General features: G+C 39.2%; 1 protein-coding gene across 21 annotated transcripts in view; it reads right to left on the reverse strand.

The window, feature by feature from the left end:
- LOC105492173 (PPFIA binding protein 1) overlaps positions 1-23,452 on the reverse strand; it is a 176,821-nt gene that overhangs the window by 5,129 nt on the left and 148,240 nt on the right. For 13 of the 21 annotated variants that reach the window (XM_071071979.1, XM_071071981.1, XM_071071986.1 and 10 more), the window contains 15 exons: positions 23,219-23,373; positions 18,981-19,096; positions 18,040-18,096; positions 16,701-16,761; positions 16,312-16,341; positions 13,893-14,064; positions 13,395-13,427; positions 10,878-11,028; positions 10,456-10,584; positions 8,822-8,972; positions 8,028-8,139; positions 7,823-7,911; positions 2,948-3,070; positions 2,006-2,131; positions 1,229-1,417 (listed from right to left, as the gene is read on the reverse strand). In XM_071071979.1, coding sequence (XP_070928080.1) covers positions 1,229-1,417; positions 2,006-2,131; positions 2,948-3,070; positions 7,823-7,911; positions 8,028-8,139; positions 8,822-8,972; positions 10,456-10,584; positions 10,878-11,028; positions 13,395-13,427; positions 13,893-14,064; positions 16,312-16,341; positions 16,701-16,761; positions 18,040-18,096; positions 18,981-19,096; positions 23,219-23,373 — 1,694 coding nt within the window. The remainder of the gene's footprint in view (positions 1-1,228; positions 1,418-2,005; positions 2,132-2,947; positions 3,071-7,822; positions 7,912-8,027; positions 8,140-8,821; positions 8,973-10,455; positions 10,585-10,877; positions 11,029-13,394; positions 13,428-13,892; positions 14,065-16,311; positions 16,342-16,700; positions 16,762-18,039; positions 18,097-18,980; positions 19,097-23,218; positions 23,374-23,452) is intronic. The other 8 variants (XM_071071989.1, XM_071071985.1, XM_071071984.1 and 5 more) reach the window with 1 other exon arrangement.

Below are 23,452 nucleotides of genomic sequence, written 5' to 3' on the forward strand. Positions count from 1 at the left end.
ACCTTGGACCCTCGGATTAAAAGTCTGATGCTCTACTGCCTGAGCTATCTGGGTACCTTCTCTTAATTATTATACTTTTAAAAGATATATACTCAGTTGTCCCTCAGTGTACACAGAGCATTAGTTCCAAGATGCCCATGTATACCAAAATCCGTACATACTCAAGTCCAGCGTACCCGTGTACCTAAAAAGTCGGGCCTCCCTAGATGTGGGTTTTGCATCCCTCCACATTTGCTTGAAAAAAAAAAAAAAAATCTGAGTAGGAGTGGACCTGTGCAATTCAAACTCATGTTCTTCAAGGGTCAACTGTTTCTTCAATTTGTTAGAGTAGGCAGATAGCTAGACATGAGGGGAAGCCCCTGAGAAAAGAGAGGTCAGGAAAATCTCACACCCCAGAAACCACCCAAAACATGCATGCTCCATATGAGCAGCGAGGAGGAGGAGGAGAAATACCTATGGAGAAAGGAACATCCCTTAAGATGCTCAGTAATCACTCACTCTGCAGTTCACCTGCCAGAATTTAGCTAGCTGCATGCTGATAAAGAGGGCAAGAGGGCAAAGGAGAATGCCTAAGAGAAATGCAGGCACAGTACGTATAGATTTGACTGTTATACAACCTTCCTGGGGGCGGCGGGAATGAGCAATGCAGCCTTTAGGTAGAATTGCAGCCAACATCCAGCCCACGCATGCGCACCAACTATAGTAAGGGAGGGTCCCACAAACCTAGGATGGGAACTAGGCAGGGAAAAGGCAAGGACTTAAGGCAGGAGCAGGAAAACGAGATAAAAAAGGCAGGGACTTAACACAGAGGCGAGAGCTTCAAGAAAAAACTGGACATCATACAAACCCGACGCACAACTCCTGGCCTCTTTCTCTTTCAGCAGCCCGCTGTGCCTCGGGTTTTGGAGTGTACTGTCCCTTTACATAAACACTGCTACTGCGACCCTGTTGTTTTCCCTGCAGGATCAGCCCCTATATATATATATTTTTTTCTTACAATAAGCTCTTTGCTCCCTATTTCCCTTCAATAAAGCTCTCTGCTATCTGTGAACTGTCTCTCGGCCAACATCTTTCTCCCAAGACAACTAAGCGCTGAGGATTCCTGCATCTGCTGGTAAGGAACTCATCCACAAAACTTAGCAAACCCCAGAAAACAGAATAACCAGGTAACAGACAAAATGTTGCCTTTGCACCAAGCAATTATTAAACTGTATGAGCCTGAACCAACCTTCACTTTGGCAGTAGCTGTTAGAAGTACATAATCTGGCAGCTCCATGGCATCTCGCTTCTGGTGCTGTGCCTCAGCCCCAATCAGAAGGTTGAAATGAGTGGCCAAATGTCTTCGCAGCAAAGTCTTATTGGGTGGGATGTTCAATAACTGAGCCATTGTTTCTACATTAAAACGAGGCTCTAGAACCTGTTAAAAAAAAATAAGCTTGTCAAAAGTCACCACAAATCATACATGTTTGTATTGTGCTTTATAATTTGCAAAGCTCTTTCTCTTAGGTTATCTCCAATGATCCTCTCAACAGCCTGGTGAGGTAGACACCATATGGACTTTGATCTTTAATTTACATATCTTTTCTCCATTTTGCCCAAGCTAGTGAGTGATAGAGCTGGTCCTGAAATCCAGGATTCTGGCATCCCAATATCAGTCCTCTACCTCTCTGGGGTGCTGTCCATGGCAGCCAACTCCTTATGCAATATCAATGTGCAGAAATACAATCTGCATCCTTGCAGGGGTTTTCAAACATGATCATATGAGAGGAAGAAGCTACATGTTATTTGACATGAAAGAGGACAATAAAAGAGAACCGGCTTTAAATTCAATCCAGAGTTATAAGATATCAATACAAATACTCTGAAAGTAAAGATTTACTAGAAATAGGGCAGGAGGGTTGCGTCGGATGACTTTAGGATTATGATAAGCAAAAATTGATACTATCCTACTCACTAGACTAAAGGAAACAAAGTAAGTCAGTTTGAAATTAAATCAGAGCTTTACCATGAGCCCACCATGGACACCGCTGCCTCTGAGATTGGGGGCATATTCTGCCAAGTCCACGGAGCGCAGCCACTCCATCACTCGATGGTTAGTCCACTTCTGAACTTCTGAGGGGGCGATGGTATTCTATGGGAACACACAACCAAGATCCTAAGTATTAAATTGCATTTTCTGTCTAAAAAGTCTGCTCCATGGGGTACAGTTACTCAACATCCCACTAAATGCATAAAGAAAGGGAAAAATTCTCTTTTAAAGAATTTCTGTCATAGTTTGTGTTTCAAGTTTTCTTATATACTAATAAAGCATTGGTTTAGGAAAGGACTTTTTTTGTTTGTTTGTTTTGTTTTTGTTTTTTTAAGACAGGGTCTAACTCTCTTACCCAGGCTGGAGTTGTAGTGGTGTAATCAGGGCTCACTGCAGCCTCCATCTCCCAGGCTCGGGCAGATCCTCGGACCTTAGCCTCCTGAGTAGCTGGGACCACCAGCGTGCACCCACCATGCCTGGCTAATTTTTTATTACTATTATTTTTGTAGAGACAGGGTCTACCTATATTGCCCAGGCTGGTCTTGATCTACTGGGCTCAAGTGATCCATCTGACTTGGCCTCCCAAAGTGCTGGGATTATAGGCATGAGCCACTACATTTGGCCAGAAAAGGAAGTCTTTATAGTGATATTTATCTCTGCGGATTAGGGAATCAGGAAAAAAAATACACCCAAGAAAAGGAAGAAGCATAACTGAAAATGAACCCTTAGCTTTAGTTATACGAGTGGAACCATCATGGAGAGAAAAGGAAGGAATACAGAAAAAGCCTAAGAAGTAAATGAGGCTGAATTTTAAGACTTTTCCTGCAAGCTCCAAGAAAAATGCCTCTTAGTTTTGACATATGGACAGTCCCATGCCTGGGAAGTGCATGCTTATAAACCTCAATCTTAAAACGCTACCTCATCAGATGGCCGCCTCCGTAGACAGTTTGGTTCAAAGTTATTGATCCTCAGGACCTGGATGGCCCTTTTGATACTGAGGTGGTGTAGCACACTCACAACCTTCAAAGACAGTAAATCATCCTGCGAAAAAGAACAAAAGGAGGAGTTCACTGTGCTGGCCTGTAGCAGGGGGACGTTCTTGGGAATCTCAGAAAACTGGAGTAAACGAAGAGCCCCTCAAACCAATATGCCCCAAGGGCTTGTCAGAACCCACTTTCCCATTTGGAACAAAATCTTCCCCAAAACCCCAAATTAGTATTTTTTGCCAATGAAGCTGCCTTCCACCTGTTTCTCTCTCTTCCTGATGCTCTGAGATAGGACTGTAGAACCCCAGGGCTCTGAAAACCACAGTTTGACAAGCACTTGCTGGGTCACTACAAAAGGTGATCTGCATTGACTTGATCTGCACATACTACAAACAGAGAATTTATTTCTTTCCTCTTTAGTTTTGAGAACTTTATCTGTGGATAAAGCACTTAGGCATTGGCTAAACTGCCCTCTCTATTTCCTTTCAGCAGACAGCGAAGAGTAAATGATGCTTATTGGCGGACATGATCAAGGCTTGGCTTTCTTTTTTCATCTTTTCTTTTTTTTTTTCTTGGAGAGACAGGGTCTCACTATATTGACCAGGCTATCTCAAACTCATAAGCTCAAGGAGTCCCCCGGCCTCAGCCTCCCAAAGAGCTGGGATTACAGGCCTGAGCCACCGTTCCTAGCCAAGGCTTGGTTTTCTGAACTAAAGCACGTCATAGTTTTGGGGAAAATCAGAACAGTGCTCTTGTTATACTACTCCCTGACCTTAATAATTCTCCAGTTCTAGATTATTTTTTAGTAAAGACTTGTCTGCTATTGAATAGCTCTAGATTATTATGGTTTATCTAGCAGACACTGTGAACAATTTTGGCAAAACTATATCAATCACTGCAAAGGTTTTGGTCAGAGTTAAGAGAGAATAAAAATGAAGTTATAAGTTAGATCGATCGATCTATCTATCTATCTATCTATCTATCTATCTATCTATCTATCGCCAGTCAACCCCCCCGCTCCCTTCAAGGAAGAATCTTCACCACTCTGTGGCTCTTGGAAATATGTTCAAATATGCCAAACACACCAAAACAAATTATTTCAGAAGAAGGTGATATTAGGGGCAGTGTTAAGATAAGCACCAGTCTACTTCCGAACACACCCAGAAAATAAACAAGGAAAACTTCCATTTTAGACACACCTTTCTGATAAAACATTTCTCATGAAAGAAAGAAAAAAAAATGTAATCTACTACAGAAATATTTAATTAAAATATTAATCAGTTTATATCCTTGCGGCTACTAACTGGGCAAAAATTATTTCCTGAAGTTTTTCTGGAGTAATTCCTTAAAAGTAGCATCTTAACATATGTTAGAAAAAGTACTTATTTTAATCTAGGATTGAGACACCCATTGCAAACATTTCAGTGTGAGCTATTTTCATCTAACTAGTCTATCAGCTTCAAAAATATCTGAAAGCACAATGTTTACAGTGTGATTAAAATGTTAATTGTTTTTGAAATTCTTTATACTTTGAAGGATTTTAAACAGAGACAGTTTTATATCAAAACAGAATTTATGGGTGATTTTCTTCTTAATTCTGGATTTTTAAAAACTTAATTTTAAAATAATTTTAAATTTGTGGAGCAGTTGCTAAAGATAGAACAGAATCCTATATACCTTTCACTCAGCTTCCTCTAACGTTAACATCTTACATAATCATGATTACATTCGTCAACACTAAGAAATTAATGTGGATGATAATAACATCGACTAAACTGCAGACTTTATTCACATTTCACCAGTTTGTCCAGTAAAGTCCTTTTTCCGTTCCAGGATCTAATCCACATTAAAATACATATTTTGTGACTTAGGACTTCTAGGGTCAAATTTTCCAGGGTCATTTACTCTTTTATAGCCATTTCACAGATGTTTCTTGTGATTTTAAGCTTGAATTTGTTCACATTCTCAGGGTGAACATATTCACACCTAGATAGGGAGGCAAATATTTGCTGAATGCGTTCTAGTCATAATCATGAGCTATTAAAAGCAGGGATCTTGAAACAGCCTGAGTTCAAACTCTCTCCGACTTTCTATTGCTAACTGTGGAAAGTTGGTTACCAAGTTACCCAATATCTGGATTCCTTCCTTTATACATGTAAAAAAGTAGGGATAATAATAGTATTATAATACTATAGATACACAGAGTATGTGTGTGTGTGTATATGTAGATACACATACACATAATACACACATATACACATACGTGTACGCATATATACACACATGTATGTATATATACACACACATACTCTGTGTATCTATAGTATTACATATGTGTGTATAATACTATGTATATATAGTATTATATAATTATATAGTATATATGTGAACAAATTCAAGCTTAAAATCACAAGCAGCATATATGAATTGGCTATAAAAGAGTAAATGACCCTGGAAAATTTGACCCCAGAAGTCCTAAGTCACAAAATGTGTTTTTTAATGTGGTGCCCCAGATTAGATCCTGGAACAGAAGAAGGATCTTACTGGACAAACTGGTGAAATGTGAATAAAGTCTTCAGTTTAGTTGACTGTATTAACATCTACGTTAATTTCTTAGTTTTGAGGAATGTAATCATGATTGTGTAAGATGTTAACATTAGACGAAGTTGAGTGAAAGGTATACAGAATTCTATCTTTGGCAACTCCTCCGTAAATCTAAAATTATTTTAAAATAAAAAGTTTAAAAAACTTTTTAATATATATTATACACACTATAATAAAATTAGTAATATTAACTAAAAGTGTTGTTGAGAATCCAGTATTAATATGAGCAAAATGCTTAAAAGGATGTTTGACACATAGTAAACGTGCAACATACTACACATATTAGTATTATTTCATGCAGGTTTACATGATGTACCCATCAAGGTAAGGGGCTTGGGTTCAATGATAGAGAAGAAAAATCCATGAACTGAACTCCAACTTTTTTGATATTGAGAAATGCCTACTTAAGTTGGCTGTTTAAAACCTTCCACTTATTTGAAAAAGATTATACTTAGGGTAGTTGGGTCTAAAGCCTACTTCACAAAAAGCTGTTTAAATAAAGTAATTTTAGGCTGGGCACAGTGGCTCACACCTGTAATCACAGCACTTTGGGAGGCTGGGGCAGGTGGATCTCCTGAGGTCATAAGTTCCAGACCAGCCTGGACAACATGGCGAAACTCCGTCTCCACCAAAAATACAAAAATTAGCTGGGTGCAGTGGTGCACACCAGTAATCTCAGCTACTCGGGAGGCTGAGGCAGGAGAATCACTTGAACCCGGGAGGTGGAGGTTGCGCCACTGCACTCCAGCGCGGGCGACAGAGTGAGACTCCGTCTCCAAAATAAATAAATGAATAAAAGAATTTTAAGTAGAACATGGTTGGGCGCGGTGGTTCACGCCTGTAATCCCAGCACTTTGGGAGGCTGAAGCGGGTGGATAATGAGGTCAGGAGATGGAGACCATCCTGGCTAACACGGTGAAACCCCGTCTCTATTAAAAACACAAAAAATTAGCCGGGCATTGGTGGCGGGTGCCTGTAGTCCCGGCTACTCGGGAGGCTGAGGCAAGAGAATGGCGTGAACCCAGGAAGGAAGGGGAGCTTGCAGTGAGCCCAGATCACGCCACTGCACTCCAGCCTGGGCGACAGAGCGAGACTCCATCACAAAAATAAAAAAATTAAAAATAAATTAAAAAAATAAAATAAGAGAATTTTAAGTAGAATATTAATAGTGGTATGGAACCTAAAACAAAGTTCTCCTGGAATCCATCTTTCCCACTGCTGTCAAGCAGGGAATAGTCCTACACACTGGCTGGAAGGCTAGAAATGTACCATAATGAAGGAACCAGAGTGGAAGTCTAGCCTTCCTCCCGCCTCCTTTAACCCCAGTTAACTCCTGCTGTAGCAGAACCGGGCTGAAGTGAGACGGGTGATAGGGTTTCAGGTAACAGTTGTCCAGAGTGGAAAGGTAGGAAGAAGACAAGTCCTGGAAGATGTCAGGTCAAAAGGGTGGGCTCTTCCAAATGGTCACTGCACATAGAAACGCATAACTTAGAAACAGCTTGGGCTTAAAAACTCTATATTCTATTTAAAAAATATCTTTGGGCTGGGCGTGGTGGCTCATGCCTATAATCCCAGGACTTTGGGAGGCCGAGGCAGGCAGGTCACTTGAGGTCAGAAGTTTGAGACCAGCTAGCCAACGTGGCGAAACTCCGTCTCTACTAAAAATACAAAAAAATTAGCTGGGTATGGTGGCATGGGCCTGTAGTCCCAGCTACTCAAGAGGCTGAGGCAGGAGGATGGCTTGAACCTGGGAGGTGGAGCTTGCAGTGAGCTGAGATTGTGCCATTGCACTCCAGCCTGGGCGACCGTGCAAGACTCCATCTCAAAAGAAATAAAAAAAATATATATATATATTTTTATGAGATATAATTTACATACCATAAAATGTACCCATTCAAAGTATACACTTCAGTGTTTACATTGTTGAATGTATTACATATAAAATCAACTTTCTGGAGAGCTTAGTTTAAATTAGGCTTCACTTAGCTTAAATTGGGGTTTCAAATTATCCCAAGGCTGTTCAGTCACAATCACCAAATGCTACAACTTCAACTTCACAGGAAATATGCCCGCCACTCTCCTCAAGTTCAAGCAACAGCTTCAAACTCTGGTGTAATCACTACACTGTGTTTGGCTTACTCAAGTTCTGCGTTTTTCGAGAAAAAAGTTTTCCTCCCCCAAACCCCAGGAGTGAGTCACTTACAACAGTCATGTAATGTAGCATTCGACCATCAACCCGTCCTTCATCAAACTGGGTCTTATATTGAGGGAGGCCAATGTCATCCAACCATCCTAAAAGAGAGAGGCCAGTGTTGCTACCGTGCCACAAAACACCTGTTCTTGTGATTAAAAAGAAAAAGCAGCTCAGTATATAATTCTTCCATTTTGTTAGAATAAAAACTTCTTACTAGTGACCCAGTTGAAATCCAGCTTCCCGTGATTGGTTTCTTCTTCAGATCCCAGGGCTTGGAGTGCCAGCTGGAGTTTCTTTCGATGAAGTGAATGCTTGATTCCAAGTTCCTGAAACAATAAACATTGACTTTATAATTCTATCTATATAGGCTGGGTGCCACTGGCAAAGGATGCAAATTTCTCCAAAATGAAGCTAGCACTAAAGATCCAATTCAATACTAAATGACAATCCTAACTGGCGCTAGTAAAGTGCTGTTGAACGAAGGTCCCTGAAAAGCCAAGACCACCACAATTAGCTTAGGGGCGTGTTAGGCATTCCCTAGTGACTCCTTTTCTTTGTAAGCTAGGAACTGTAGCATGCATAAAAAGAATTTGACTCTTATTTTGTGCAAAATATTAAATAATTGTGAAGAAATGTTAAATAATTAGACATAAATTGTAGGGTGCTTTTTTTTCCTTTTGCAAAGTGCATTGCACATATTACACTGAGAAAACAGGCCAATGATAAAGCCATATAATGATTTCGAGAAATATGAACTTAATTATGCTTATGTAATTATTTTTCATTAAAATGCCCAATGGCTTAAGTGTTCCATAAGGAATCATCAAGACCAGGTCCTCCCAAGACCATCAGAAAAAAATAAGCATGAAGCAACTGAAAACCCAAATTTTTATTTAGAGAGTATTTACTGGCTTCACTCATGGCCTTTTCTGGACTATAAAACAACCCTACATTCACATTGTCTTCTTCTCAGTATCCATTGTGTGAACAAAATAGAGAAGCAGTCACCTTCTCTAGATCTTGTTGAGAAGCCTGCAAAAGCGTTTGGCCAGATGCAATCCAGTGCTTGCCAGAATTCAGGTAGGAGCCCAAGCCCTGTTCCATCAGCCAATTGCAAACCTGCTCCTTGGTCCACTTGGCAAATGGCATATCCAAGTCACTACAGGAAAACGAGTAATTGCATGAAAAATAATCCAAAGCCAATCCTGTGGCTTATCATGAGTTTTAAACAACTATACATTCAATAGACATGGACATTCCCTGGTGATACACATTTGACCACGAAAAGTTTAATTTTTAGTATACATTGGAGGAACAACTGGTACTGGAGTTGAAAGTTATCTTCTAAGACCACTGTCTCATTTCAAATGAAACCACAAAAGATTTAATGTGACAGAGCAAGAACAAGTTCTACAGAAAAAGACTAAATTGGAAAAACATAAGTCACTGTATCAGTTTCAACCAATGTTGTCTGAAGACTGGATTCCCAAACAGGAAACTCAGTTGGAGTGAAAGAAACTTAAGTCTAATTTGAACTAACTTTAGCAGAATTATGGTTTATTTCCATATGGTAACCAATGAGAAGAGGGCAATATGTTGTCACTAAGTGTAGGAAACAATCAAAGCAAAATTCCTGTTTTCTTTTACTTAAGATACACAGATAGTGTTCTTGTTCCGCAGTGGGGACAGGGTGCGGAGGGGAAGATGAATGTGCTTTTTTTAAATAGCACAAGGAGCTCTACTGTGTTCAAAGACAACATATGGCAAATGAAACTGTTTGGTATTTGAAGAAGGCCAAAGAGGGTTTCCTCCTTGATGTAACCTATGTCCAGTGTTCCACCTGTATGGGAGGGGCTGTATTTAAAGGGTTTCTAGTCTATTATACTGTTAAAATATTTGGTATCAATGCCTTGTACTTTATGTTTGCCAACCCCACCCTTTTATACACAGTGAGTCAATGTAGCAGTTCTAAGCCAGCCCTCAACTTTGGTAAGAGTGTCAGAGCAGTTCTTAGAATCTTAATGGATAAAATATTATATAGTCCTGATAAATATAAGGATTCTGATAGAATTTTTGTCTTTAAGTACTTTCATAGATTCTGTTATATACTAATGTTTCTTGAGTAGTTACTATCTGCCAAATATTTAACACATATTAACTTATTTAATCTTCACAATCAGCTTTTGGAGTAGGCACTAATTATGATGATGAGAAAACTGAGACACAGGGCCTGGAAGCTGTTGCTCAAGGTCACCCAGCTGGTAGAAAGTGGTAAGGCCAGAAAGCAAATCCAAGTGGTCTGATCTAGAACATACTCTCATGTAAATATCCCATCTTTCCAAAGCTATGCTTTAGAGTACTTATAATTACCGTCTATGTAAAATTTAAGTTTCAGAGCCATTCTAACACAGATGCTGCTGACACTTTAGCTCTGGCCTCTCCCCTAGTTCACACAGCCCTCACCTTCTGTATGTTCATCAACCATTGACAAATTGCACTGCTCTAAAGATGATGTCCCCTTTCACTAGGCACAGCATTAAGCAATGACTTTGTTTAACCCAATGACAGTACTAACACTGCAGGACTCATGAGGCTATGATGCTTGGCAGAGATGCAAAAGTCTATCAGTTGGCTCTTCTTACTTGTTAGACTGTCCCAAGTCTCGAGACCAACCCAGTCGGGGTCCCGCGGTTGCCCTTGTCCCTCCTCTTTTGAATTCAGGCTCAGACATGTCATCTGGGTTGAATGTAGTTGATTGACTTCTCCTAAGTCTGAAGAAGACATAACACACATGGCCAGTATTAGACCTGAGGAGGCCTTAGGCTTGTTAATCAGAGAATTTTTAACTAGTGCAGCTACCGGAACTAATCTTCTTTGTGTCATTAACATAGACATTTAAATTTAAACTTTAACTAAGACCCAATGAGTTAATAAATCCCACATCATAATCCAAACTTCCTTCCATAAGAGGAATACAAAGGCCTTACAAGTCCATACCCATTTCCAGCCACTTTAAGCAACATGTAAGACAGGGCCCACTCTACTTGTTCACTGCTTTACTTACTTTCCAAAGAGTTTCATGATACCTCTGGATTTCTTTTTGGAATCTGGAGATGGAGGTGGTATCTGGAAGGGACTGTTCCTCTGTGAATCTTTTGGCCGAGAAGAAGCACCAGCCAGATCTAGGTGCTCTGCTGTCTCTTTTTCTGTTTCAGCTACTCCAAGAGCAGAATACAGACAACGAATTTTAAAATATGGAATGAACATGATAAGATGTTAATCTTCTTGGTTCTAGAACTATTAAGAATTCTTCCGTTGGTCTATAAATCAGTAATTTACAAAGAGCACCTTATAAATATTAGAAATGGAACACACATATATGTTCTGCTCCATAGTTTACTGTGTTTAAAGTTAATAAAATTATAAGCCCTTTGGAGATTAAAAGAGGGTGATAGGATTGCCACACTCTTTCCTTGAGTGATTTGAATTCATGATGGAATTATTCCCAATCTTTCCATAGCACGTGGTACTGTTGATTACCTCCTACATCCTTCAGAATCATTTCCTTTGGCTTCTTGACATGACCACTCCTACATCTGTCATCTGATAGTGTCTTTGCTGTAGCACTCCTGCTTTTTTTTCTTCCCCCATGCCACTTTAAGATTCTGTTCTAAGCGCCCTCTAGCAGATCAAAATCTCTGAGCCCAATCTCTCTCTCCAGGTCCTGTATCTAAATGCCTGTGATATTCCCAATTCAGTGTGTTGGGACATCTGGGACTTCACAAACTCATCCAATTTCCCCGAGAGTCTTTTCCTCTCTCAAATTTTTTTTTTTTTTGAGACAGAGTCTCGCTCTGTTGCCCAGGCTGGAGTGCAGTGGTGCGATCTCGGCTTACTGCAACCTCCGCCTACTGGGTTCAAGCAATTCTCTGCCTCAGTGTCCCAGGTAACTGGGATTACAGGCACCCGCCACCACGCCTGGCTAATTTTTGTATTTTTAGTAGAGATGGGGTTTCACCATCTTGGCCAGGCTGGTCTTGAACTCCTGACCTGGTGATCCACCCACTTCGGCCTCCTAAAGTGCTGGGATTAAGGGCGTGAGCCACCTTGCCTGGCCTCCTCTCTTAAATGTTCTTATTTGTTATTTGGTTAATATTAACTAATACTGTTCCTGTTACTGTAGCTCAAACTCTGTCATTTTCCTTTTACTCCTTCTCCTTTGGCATTTATATCAAATCAGTTACCCAGTTCCAGCAATTCTTTATTTATGAAATATATTCCAATCTATTAAATCCTAGGCACTGAGAGAAGAGTGAACTGGATATGCATAATTTTTCTTTTGACATAAAATAAGTGCCTGTTGATTTTACCTTAAAAGAATCACATCCACAGTTGCCACTCTCAGATCTCCAAGCATTAACTATTTCAGTTCTTTTAGCTGTCCCTTAGTGAACAATCCCATACTAAGTATAAAACTAGTGAGATTTTATACTTTATAAAGGAAAGTAAAAGTTGTACTAAAATCACAGGAACAGTGTTTCAGCAAGATCTACAAGTTGCAGAAAGATGATTTTTCTACAAAGCAGAGCTGTGATTATAGGTTATAATAAGCAGCATTTACCTCTTAGCATTAACAAAACAGTTCTTCTAAGAAAGATGCAAAAAAAAAAACTATTTGAAAATAGTTGTCCGAATAGATCAGTTTATCTTATGCATCCAGTGTTCATTCTAGACATTTATCTCTATAGAGAGAGAAGTCCTGTTTGCTGGTCCACGTGAATAGATAGGTAGATATCTATACAAGGTAACAGCACCTTTTGGAAAAACCCAAAGGAACTTTCCCAATTCAAATCCTTCAACCATGATGGGTACAGGTGCCCCTGAAAATGCTGCCTAGCTTGTTCTCATCTTAAAGCTACCATATTTCTCTTTTTTATTTTGAGAGCTTTTCCCCCCAATTTGTGCCCTGCCTTACAAAGAGGAAAACTAAGCTGCCTCTTTTCTAAAATCACTTTGTGGGATAACGCCTCAGATATCAAGTAAAGTTGCTTCTGTCATCACTAAATATTATCTCCATCTTCAAAGTAATAAAACGTCAGAAGAATGTTCCCCTAAGAGAAGTAAGCCTAAAACTATAATATTCCAAGTCTTCTATAAACTTCCTTATATGGCTAAAAAAATTTCTTTTTGGAGGCTGGGAGAAATGTAAGCATGGAGAATGGACTGCAAGGACCTGGGAGTTAGTGTGTGGTAATATGCACTTCCAGGCTGAAAGAGCTGCAATGTACAATGCCAGGACATTCCTGCCCTGCACTCTAAGGAATGCTGCACACGTCTAGGTCCTCTCAAAGCTATTCACACAGTGAGTGTTACTAGCATTGGTTAAAACAGCGTTTAGGCTTGGAAGCAAAGCCTCTACAGAGTCCTTTTCAGCAGAAGGTGGAAAGAACACTCTGGAATAGAGAACTACATTTTCTGATTGCTGTCAGATCGCTTTCTAGAGATCACAGATGCCAAGAGCAGGGATTAGATTGGTTTGGAGCACAGTGCTGGTGAAGGCTGGCATGCAGGGGTACAATACCTAAGGTGGGTGCACTGGCACTTCGTTTACGATCTTCAGATATCCCAACAACGCACACAATCACACGCAGCCCAATGGAGAGAACACAGAGATGACAAAATGAAACACAGATCAGACTCCTCCTCACCAAATACACACCGTGGAGGAGAGGCATGCGGCACACCGTGCTTCCGATGTTACACACAGGCTCAATGTCAATGTTAATTTATCCACTGTCACAACAGATGGGAAACTCCATGATGAAGTCAAAGGGAATCATGATTTTAGGTCTTTCCACTAAGTTTATACCACAGGAGAGAGCAGGGTGAGAGTCTATATATCTTCACAACACTAAATTAAATCCACTGAACCATTTTTTGCTAAATTCCCCCTAAGTCATCCACCTTCGTTTCTGAGAAAGAGAAAGGAATCAGTGAATGAGGGAATAAGGGAAGGGAAGACACTGCTCTTTTCCTCCTTGTGGAAGAATCAGGGCAAAGGCATTTTGGCTGTACATACCCAAGTTTGGTGCACTTGCTGTTCTCTTGTTACTTTTGATTTTAAAAAAGCCCCGGCCAAAGGAAGATCTGACTTTTCGAGTGCCGAAGGGGTTGTCATCCATAGAGGTGTCCTGCCCTGGGGGTCTGGGAGGAAGGGTCCCAAATGGCCTGCTTTCTGCCGGAGCTCTGTCCTGAGAGGCAGATAAGAATAGTGAAACAGCTTTCAGGCGCAGCATCCTTAGCACATGCCAGGCTAACAGCAAATACTCACTCATGCCACATCCATGAGTTTATTCAAAAGAAAAACTGAACTAGCACATCGATCGCCAATGTCAAATGCCTTATCAGAAGTTGAAAAAAAAATCAATTCTGAAAGCTACTTAAGAAACAACAACAAAAGCAACAAGGAAAACATGTTCATCACTAATCTAGGATCAATATGTTTAGGGCTTTAAATATTTAGGATACAAATATTCTTAAATTTTGTTTGCCTCATTCCTCAAAAGACATGGAGGCATTACATAACCAGAATAATGGCAGCAGATTTCTGACTTTTCCAACAACTATGACATGGATTTAGCTATAATACAGTTCATATTCTTATATTATAACTATGCCAATAGAAGCCCAATATAATATTATTTTACAAAGCAGGCATTAGTCCAAACTTCTACACCAGCAGTATAAGGAGACTCTACTCCAGTTATTTTAAATATTCTCCTCAAAGAATAATAAAATGAAGGCACGGTGAGCAACTTTTTTTGAGCTTTTTGGTTCTTTGAATTGGCAATTAGAGCTGGCTGTAACACAGCATGTTATATTATTTTAGTATTTATACAAAGATGCTTTGCCTAGACCAATGTCCTGAAGTGCTTCCCTGTTTTCATCTAGCAGTCTTATAGTTTCTGGCCTTATACGTAAGTTCTTAATCCATCTTGAGTTGATTTTTGTTGATCTGGTGACAGGTGGAGTCCACTTTCGTTCTTCTACATACGGATATCTAATTTTCCCAGCACCATTTACTGAAGTGGGTGTCCTTTCCCCACTGTATATTCTTGACACTTTATACAAAGATGCTTTTGTCTTCTTGTTCTCATTTCTTTAATAATTCTTGCCCTCTGTTTTTTTTTTTTTTTTTTTTTTGGCAGAAGTAGAAATAATTCTTGCCCTCTGCTTCTTTTTTTGCAGAAGCAGAGAAAAGGGTGAGGGGATATAGGTATTTTAGGTTATTTTACTCTATATATCTATAGCTCACAGAAACCAAAAGTTTATAGATGGCACCATTTAGTGGTATTATTATCCCTGGCTCAACAATAACGTCAAAATCATTTAACCACTTATTGAACTGAAAAGACAAAAAGGATTTTAATTATAGCTGTTGCCACTAGCTGCTTTGTCAGTTCTGTCCATATATAACTCTGGCACTAAGAGCCAACAGTCAAGAGACTGGATCTGGAAGTAGCCTATCAAGCTGTAATCTTTGCAAGGTTAATGACAGAAAATCAGAGGACAGAACAGGCACAGTGGCTCATGCCTGTAATCCCAGTACTTTGAGAGGCAGAGGTGGGCGGATTACTTGAGCAGCTCAGGAGTTCAAGATCAGCCCGAGCAACATAACAAGATCTCATCTGTACTTAAAAAACAAAAAAAACAAAAAAAACAGCCCAGTATAGTGGTGCATGCCTGCAATCCCAGCTACTTGAAAGGCTGAGGTGGGAGGATCACCTAAGCACAGGAAATTGAGGCTACAGTGAGTTATAATTGCATCATTGCACTTCAGCCTGGCTGACAAAGTGATACAATCTCAAAAAAAAAAAAAAAAAAAAAAAAAAAAAAAAAAAAAAAAAAAAAAAAAACATCGGGGAAAGAAGAATTGAGCACATGCTGATGACATCTTTAAACATACCAAAATGTTTGCTTTAGATGGACACTGGGTGTATAATCTAATGGTAATCTAAGAAGGACTTTTGGGGAGGTCTAAGGAAGCTCAGTTACGGTCATTAAGAACATTTTTGTTCTTAGGAACATTTTGTTTCTTAATAACTTATTGAAGTGAAATTCATAACAAAACTAACAATTTTAAAGCGCACAATTCAGTGGCATTTAGTATGTTACGATGTTGTGCAACCACCACCTCTACCCGGTTCCAAAACATTTCCATCATTTGAAAGCAAAACTCCTTACCCTTGAATAGCTTCTCCCCATTCTTCCCTCCTCTCACCACTGGTAAACACCGATCTGCATTCTATTTCTATAGATTTATCTGTTCTGGATATTTCACATAAATGGAATCATATAGTATGTGAACTTTGTGTCTGGCTTCATTTGGCATAATGTTTTAGAGGTTCTGAAAGTTTTTATCCACTGGAGACATTTAAGCAATTTACAGGTAATGGAAGTAGCAATATTTTTGCATTGTAATTTGGACAAAAAGTTACCTCTGATGTCTTCTGAATAGATTCCTTTTCCTGTTCAAAGCAAAGCAATAACAATATTTAAGGTTGTTAGGGAAATCCTTTGTATAATTCTGAATTTGTCACATACAACTCCATAAGTTAAAATAATTTTATATCTACTTCTAAGCTACAAAATCTTAGTATCATTTATTTTCCAAAATGTTTTATTAAAGTCTCCATTTTTGGTTTTACATACTATTTTCAATCCTTCATATTCATACTTCTTAATATTTACTGTTAAACCTAATATCTAATAATTTTCCACTAAAAACCACAAGCTCTTCATGAGAGTTTTATTTGCAAAAAGGGAAAAGATGAAGATCCCTAAACAGTTTTTTCTCAGGATAACAGACAAAAAACACAGAACCCACCCCGTCAGATGTCTCTTTCTTCAGATTGCCCAGGCTGCTGGACTTTTGCAGACTTGAAGTTCTAAAAATAACAGCAATAACAATTAATAATAAGTGGCTCCAGTGCCACTGTTTCTAAGTAAAACATCTTGGAAAGAAACTAAAATTGCATGTGGGTTGAATCCCAGTAATAAAAGAAAATCTGGAATCAGGCAGTCACTTATGTGCTTAACTAAATGACAACATTTAGTTCTTTTAAAAGCAGGGGTGATTAACTGTCCTGCCAATAATTCTGACTGCCCTACACATGTTAGAAGAGCTGGAAAAGCACTTAGGACTAGCCTTGTGATGTCGATATTCAAAAATAAAGCAGTGTTTTCTGTGGACTAGTGGTGCGTCCTCTGCATGTACATATTTAAACTAGGAACTTTAAAAATACTCATGTACTATTTATATCTAATCCTTCTAATTAAAACAAAGAATGGAAGTTTTACTTTTCAATTCACGAGGGAATCACTTTTCTGAGCCTGGAAAAGCAATTCATTTTATAGTTCTAATTAAAGCATAGTAGAGGAATCCCTAATGCTGCCCATAATAATTCATTTGCTATCCTAGTGAAGGGAAAGAGACACTATAAACATCCAGAGACTCTCTCTTTCACATAATTAGTATTCAATTATGTAGAGCTGGTGTTACTAAAAAATTGAAGGTAGAGATATGTGACCAGTTTAGAGATAGTGACAGAGAAGTAATGTATTTGGCTCTACGAAACAGAGTAATATAAATACGCACATTTACAAACGTTTAAAAGGCATTTCTTCTGTATTTATATGTATACATTGCCAGAAGTATCAACTACCAAATAAAGTAAAAGATAATAGTGAGAAAAGAAAAGATCTCATTTTTGAGTACTGCTCTGAAAATAGACTTTCCTAATTTAATCCAGACTTTAACTTGGATAAACATAGATATTAGGTCAGTTCATAAAACTGAAAGTGCAAAAAAACCCATCTCAGCTTTTCCAGCATCACATCATTCCCTGTGACGCCTTCCCACTGGACTCAAAATATGTCAGTGCAAAAATGAATTAAAAGCATTGAACTTCAAATGAAAACTGATTAAGCAAGGCTAAAGACCTGCAAAACCCCGGCGTGAGATAATAGCAAATGAGAAATTATTTCTTTGTAAACTTACAGCTCCCCACCTTCACCCCCACCCAATTATTATAGCTGCATTAATTTATTCAGTAATTGAACAGCCTCAGTCATTTGCTGTTAGTATTAGTAACTGTTAGTATAACAGAACTCTCTTCCTCCTCTAGCCTCAATCACATTTTCACATTGAATAAAATGTAACTTACAAAAGATTATCACACAGTTGGGTATCAACAGTGGCACCAAGGATTATCTTTCCATCACTAAAATGTAAAGAACAAAAGGTATTTATTAACCTCACGAATAAAAGACCATATATGTTCTAAGTGAACAGATATGTAAAAAACAAAAAATTGAGCAAAGGAAGCTATTTCCATTTTTTAAAAAATGTTCTATTTGGCCTAAAATAAGACGAGGCAATTTGGGAATATGTTGGCAAAACATTCTATTTGCTTACAGACAAACTACTGTATCCTTTTTCCTGTCCCCTTCAGACCCATCCTTCAAATGCACTCACAGCACATGACCGTGACTATTTAGTTTACAATCCTTTCACAGTTACCTATGACCTAGGACATAAAAATCCAAGTTCCTTAAACTGTTTTTTCCTTTTTTTTCTTTTTGAGACACAGTCTCGCTCTGTCACCCAGGCTGAAGTACAGTGATGTGATCTCAGCTCACTTCAGCCTCCGCTTCCTGGGTTTATGTGATTCTTGTGCCTCAGCCTCCGAGTAGCTGGGATTACAGGTGTGCACCACCACACTCAGCTAATTTTTGTATTTTCAGTAGAGATGGGATTTCGCCATGCTGGCCAGGCTGGTCTCAAACTCCTGGCCTCAAGTGATCTGCCTGCCTTGGCCTCCCAAAGTGTTGAGATTATAGGCGTGAGCCACCACACCCAGCCAAATTCCTCAAAATCTCTTTCGAACCTGACCACCCTACCTCCGCAGCCTCATCTCTTATCGCTTCCTGCTTCACACTTTTTATTTCCATAATACAGAACTGATTACAGATCCCCCAATGGACGTCTTGCTGTTTCTTGCTTTTCTAGGTAAAAATTGTGTCTGTAAATAAATGCAATACATCTGTGTCTTTGGTTGATCTACTGTTTTGAACATTTATATTGTACTGTTAATAAATGACATACTTTTCTTCAAATGAAGTCTCTGGCTTAGGAGTCAACTTTGATTTTTCAGAAGTTTCCATGCTTATAGTTGCTGGCAATAATGAAGGGATGGAAACTTGCAAGATGGTGGTATGGAACTGTAATGTAATCATAAAAAGTCAAAAGTCAATCAATCAATCAAAACAAAACACAAGCCACAGAGTAATTAAACAAAAGTAAGACAATTAAATGGTCTATTGACAAAAATCTCATAATCATTGTTCAGAACTCTATAAAATGATTTCGGAATATAAACATCTACACAGAAGAAGTACTAATCAAGGAAATCATTCTGGAGGAAGGAAATTTTTTAACTTGGTTCTGAATAAGACACTGAATATTGTGAAAAAGATGGTATACCATTAAGCAAGTTAATAGTAATGTTTTTTTCTTTTTTTGAGATGGTGTCTTGCTATGTTGCCCAGAATGGTCTCGAACTCCTGGGCTCAAGCAGTCTCCTGCCATAGCCTCCTGAGTAGCTGAGATTATAGATGTGTGCCACCGTACCCAGCTAGTAATAGTAAATCCTAACAACCTTAAGCCCTGGCTGAAATGTTGGCTCTGACACACTTGCCTAAGTGATCTGTGATCTTAGCAAATCACTTCGCGAGGCATCCATTAGTTTCGCCCTCTGTAAAATAAGAATGACAATGCCTACCCTGCAGGTTGTGACGATTTAACGTAAGATTTCGGTAACATGTTTTGCTTTCAACACTCTATTATTACTATTATTTTTTGGTCTCAAAATGGTCTCACTTTGTCATCCAGGCTAAAGTACGGTGCTGCGATCACGGCTCACTGCAGCCTCGAACCTCTGGGCTCAAGTGATCCTCCCACCTTAGCCCCATCAAGTAGTTGGGACCACAGGCATGCGCCACCACAGCTTGCTGATGTTTAAAATTTTTTTGTAGAAACAGGGTTTCCCTATGTTGTCCAGGTTAATCTGGAACTCTGTGCTCACGCAGTCCTCCTGCCTCAGCCTCCCAAAGTGCTGGGATTACAGGCATGAGCCACTGTGTCCAGTGAAAAGCTCCATTTTTACTTTGATTTCTACTACTAATCTTATACGGAACATTGGTCAAGCCAGTTAATTATTATTCTATGTGCGAACTAGTTGACTAATTTCAATTAACATAATTGATGAAAAGTGTAATTAAAACCAATTACAATGGACTTTGTGGCTACCACTTAAAACACTGCTTAATGATAATAATAATAATACAGCAACAAATAAAATGCATAACACATTTTCTCAAACAAATGCTTTGTGTATCCTAAGGAAAGAGCCTGTGAAATAATTTTAATACTTCGGTTTTCAATAATTTTTTACAACCGTAGAGCAATTAGATTGTGGGCCACGTCATAAATGAATGAACGAAAAATATTTCAGTAAAAAAAAAAAAAAATGAACAAAGTTTGTCACAATGAACTCCTACCAGTCAACCAGTGACAGTTCTTCACTTCTGAAAGCTGCCTGGTAAGGACTCACACCAGTGAACACACTTCTACACGCCAACCAGTCAGCAACAGTCTCACCTTAGTAACCACACATCTACAGTGGACGTCGACTCACACTTGCCTCAGAAAGTCCACCAATCCTTGAGCTCCAACCATCCCAAAACCCACATATGATCAGCTAGAAGAGAATGTACTTGACTGGGAACACTCACTCACTTAAGTAAGCAATAAATTCAGCTTTGTGATTTTTGTTTCTGTTATTCAGTGGTGGGCTCATCCTTTAACGCAATAAAAGGTTATAAAATGTGAAATCATATTATTTATAAAGTAGGAGATTATTTCACTATCAACTTTTTCAGTTTGAATCTTTCTGGTGAATTCTGGGCAACTTATTTAGCCATCATCGCTGTTTCCTGAAGTTCATTTGTCTCTTGAGATTCCTAATCATGAGGAAAATATAACTAAACTAACAGACCCATTTTCTTGATCTTTTTCAAACTTTTAGACTTTAATTCCAAACTCAGATCCCCCTCCTGGCTTTTCTTTAAAAATGTGGCTGAACTCCCTCAATCCTCATCAAACCATTCTTGTTACAAACTTAAAACCGGTAATTAAACTACAATTCACATAGCAAAGACTTTTTCTAAAAGGACGTGAGATTATTTGGGTGTACCCTACATGTAACACTAGTTCTATAATTGCAGCATACTCATGGGCTGTCAAATATTATTTTTGCTTTCAATATAAATATATATCTAACAATTAGGGGATATTTTCCACCATAGTATTTCTTATTCCTTAACTAATTCCTTGATTAATGAAATATTTCAGCCCTCTCCTACATTTAAGAGAGAAATTTTCATTGTCTTCTCCTTGAATTCATTTTCATTCAGTTCAAATTTCATCTTCTCATTGTGTAATTATCAGCAACAGATAAAAAGTAAAAATGCCACTTGGTTTCTTCTCACTACCTATGGTAAAATGTGAGAAGAGAAATGACCAAAACAGGAACTGCTAAAATAAGGAAGCCAAGATTGTTTAGACAATGAAACTATTTCCCATTCCCAGTCTCTCTAGACGAAAAAAATTACACTAAAATTAAGAAACAGTTTCAGGGCAAAGGTCAAGCACAAGGGCTATCAGGAGAACATGGTCTTCAGGTGAGCCAAGGATGTGGCTGTAAAACCCTTTGCTAAGACCTCAGGATGGACTAGACTAGAATCAAATGAAAATAGAAAAAAAAAAACCTTAGGAAGATTAGAGTAGTACTGTCTCATTGAACCTTTGAAAAATGATCAAAGGCTCTAAAAGCAATGGGTTGTCCCACTGCAGCCTTACAGGGAACCTTAGCTACAGAGATAGGCTTATGGTGAAGATAGCTGTGGATGTGTTCTTCTCTAATTCAGTGAATTATAACATGATTCATATGAAATTCTAAATGTTTAAAGTATTACACCAAATTAGACTCAAAAGGACAGAGATAATGGAAAATGAAGAGATGAATTTGGAGATCTTTGGGCATTTTTGCAGGCACAAAACTGAGAAAACTACTCATCTGCAAATACAGGCAAAGGAAGGATGACTTAGAGGGAAGAGCCAATAGCCCAGAGGATTGGCAACACGTGCCTGGCCGGATTTTGGAATTGCTATGGACTGGTGACACCTGTGAGCCTTCCCGCTCCCCTTTTTAAATGGGAGTGGCTACTGCAGTAACATTATGCCTGTCCAACTATTGTATGGGTGCATGGAGGGCAGATAACTGTCCTTGAAGTCCACAGCTCTTTAAGTCAATGGAACAGTCCCCAAGGAGCTGTGCGCAAGGAACTGTCCCTGAGGAGCTTCACCCACATCTCAACCTGGTCTGGATGACAAGATCCTGGGATGTTGACGCCTCACTGGAATGAGACTCAGGGGTCTTCGGAAAGGGGGCGAGTGTCTTTTGCATGGGAGAGGGATGTAAAGTGGTATAGCCAGAGGGTAGATTATATTTTCCAAATATGGTTGCACCAATATATCCCATCCCATATGTCCTAACAATGTAATGTTGTCACTTGTTCATCCAGAGGTAGGGTAGGGTCTGTGTTTCCTCTCCTTGAATCAGGGTGGGCTGTAGGCCTGTGGCTACAGCAGAAGAGATGCCGTGTGATTTCTGAGATAAATCATAACAGGAGATGCAGAGTTGCCCGGGCCTCCTGGAATGCTCACCCTTAGGATTGTGAGGAAGCCCAAGCAGTCACAGGTAGTTGTTCTAAACGGGGCCTCAGCTGAGGTCCTAGCCAAAAGCCAGCCTCAACCACCAGACATATGAGTGAGTTAGCCTTCAGAAGACTCAGGCCCAGGCCTTCACACCACTCCAGCTGATGCCAAGTGGAGCAGAGACGAGATGCTCATGCTGAACCCTGCTGAAGTGCAGAGTCATCAGCAAAAGAAATGCTGTCATTGAAGCCACAAACTTTTGGTGTGGTGTACAATAGATAGCAAACAGATTTTCATGCCAGTTTGATGCAAACTAAGGAGTGTATAACTGCTTACTCCTCTCCAGTTGCTTCTTCCAAGTCTAAAGAAGTCAGAAGAAAATTTTATTCAATTATCTTTCAGAGTCACCATCAGAAGTGGCCAAAGTCAATTTATTTATATAACCTCACTTGAGTTGGTAATGGAACTGAGAAAGGAACCCATGTTTTTCACGTTATGAGCAGTGTTTTAACTGTCAATAACACAGTCTCTTCAACATGAAGGAAATATCGAAAGTCTATTAATACCTCTTCAGGAACACTTGTGTTAAATGGGTCACGACTGGGAGATCCCATTACTGGAGTGGGTGATGGACTTTTCTCCAGATCACTGAAACCCTGTGCATCCAGCAAAGTGGAGATGGAACTGGAATTGAGCAGATCTTCATATTCTCCATCTTTGCCTGGGAAAAGACAAAGCAAAGAGAAGACAACAGCAGTTTTTGATTTATATTTCACTTTTACAGGAAGATAAGAAACCCA

This window comes from Macaca nemestrina, chromosome 10, assembly GCF_043159975.1.
Source record: "Macaca nemestrina isolate mMacNem1 chromosome 10, mMacNem.hap1, whole genome shotgun sequence".
Taxonomy (NCBI): Eukaryota; Metazoa; Chordata; class Mammalia; order Primates; family Cercopithecidae; genus Macaca; species Macaca nemestrina.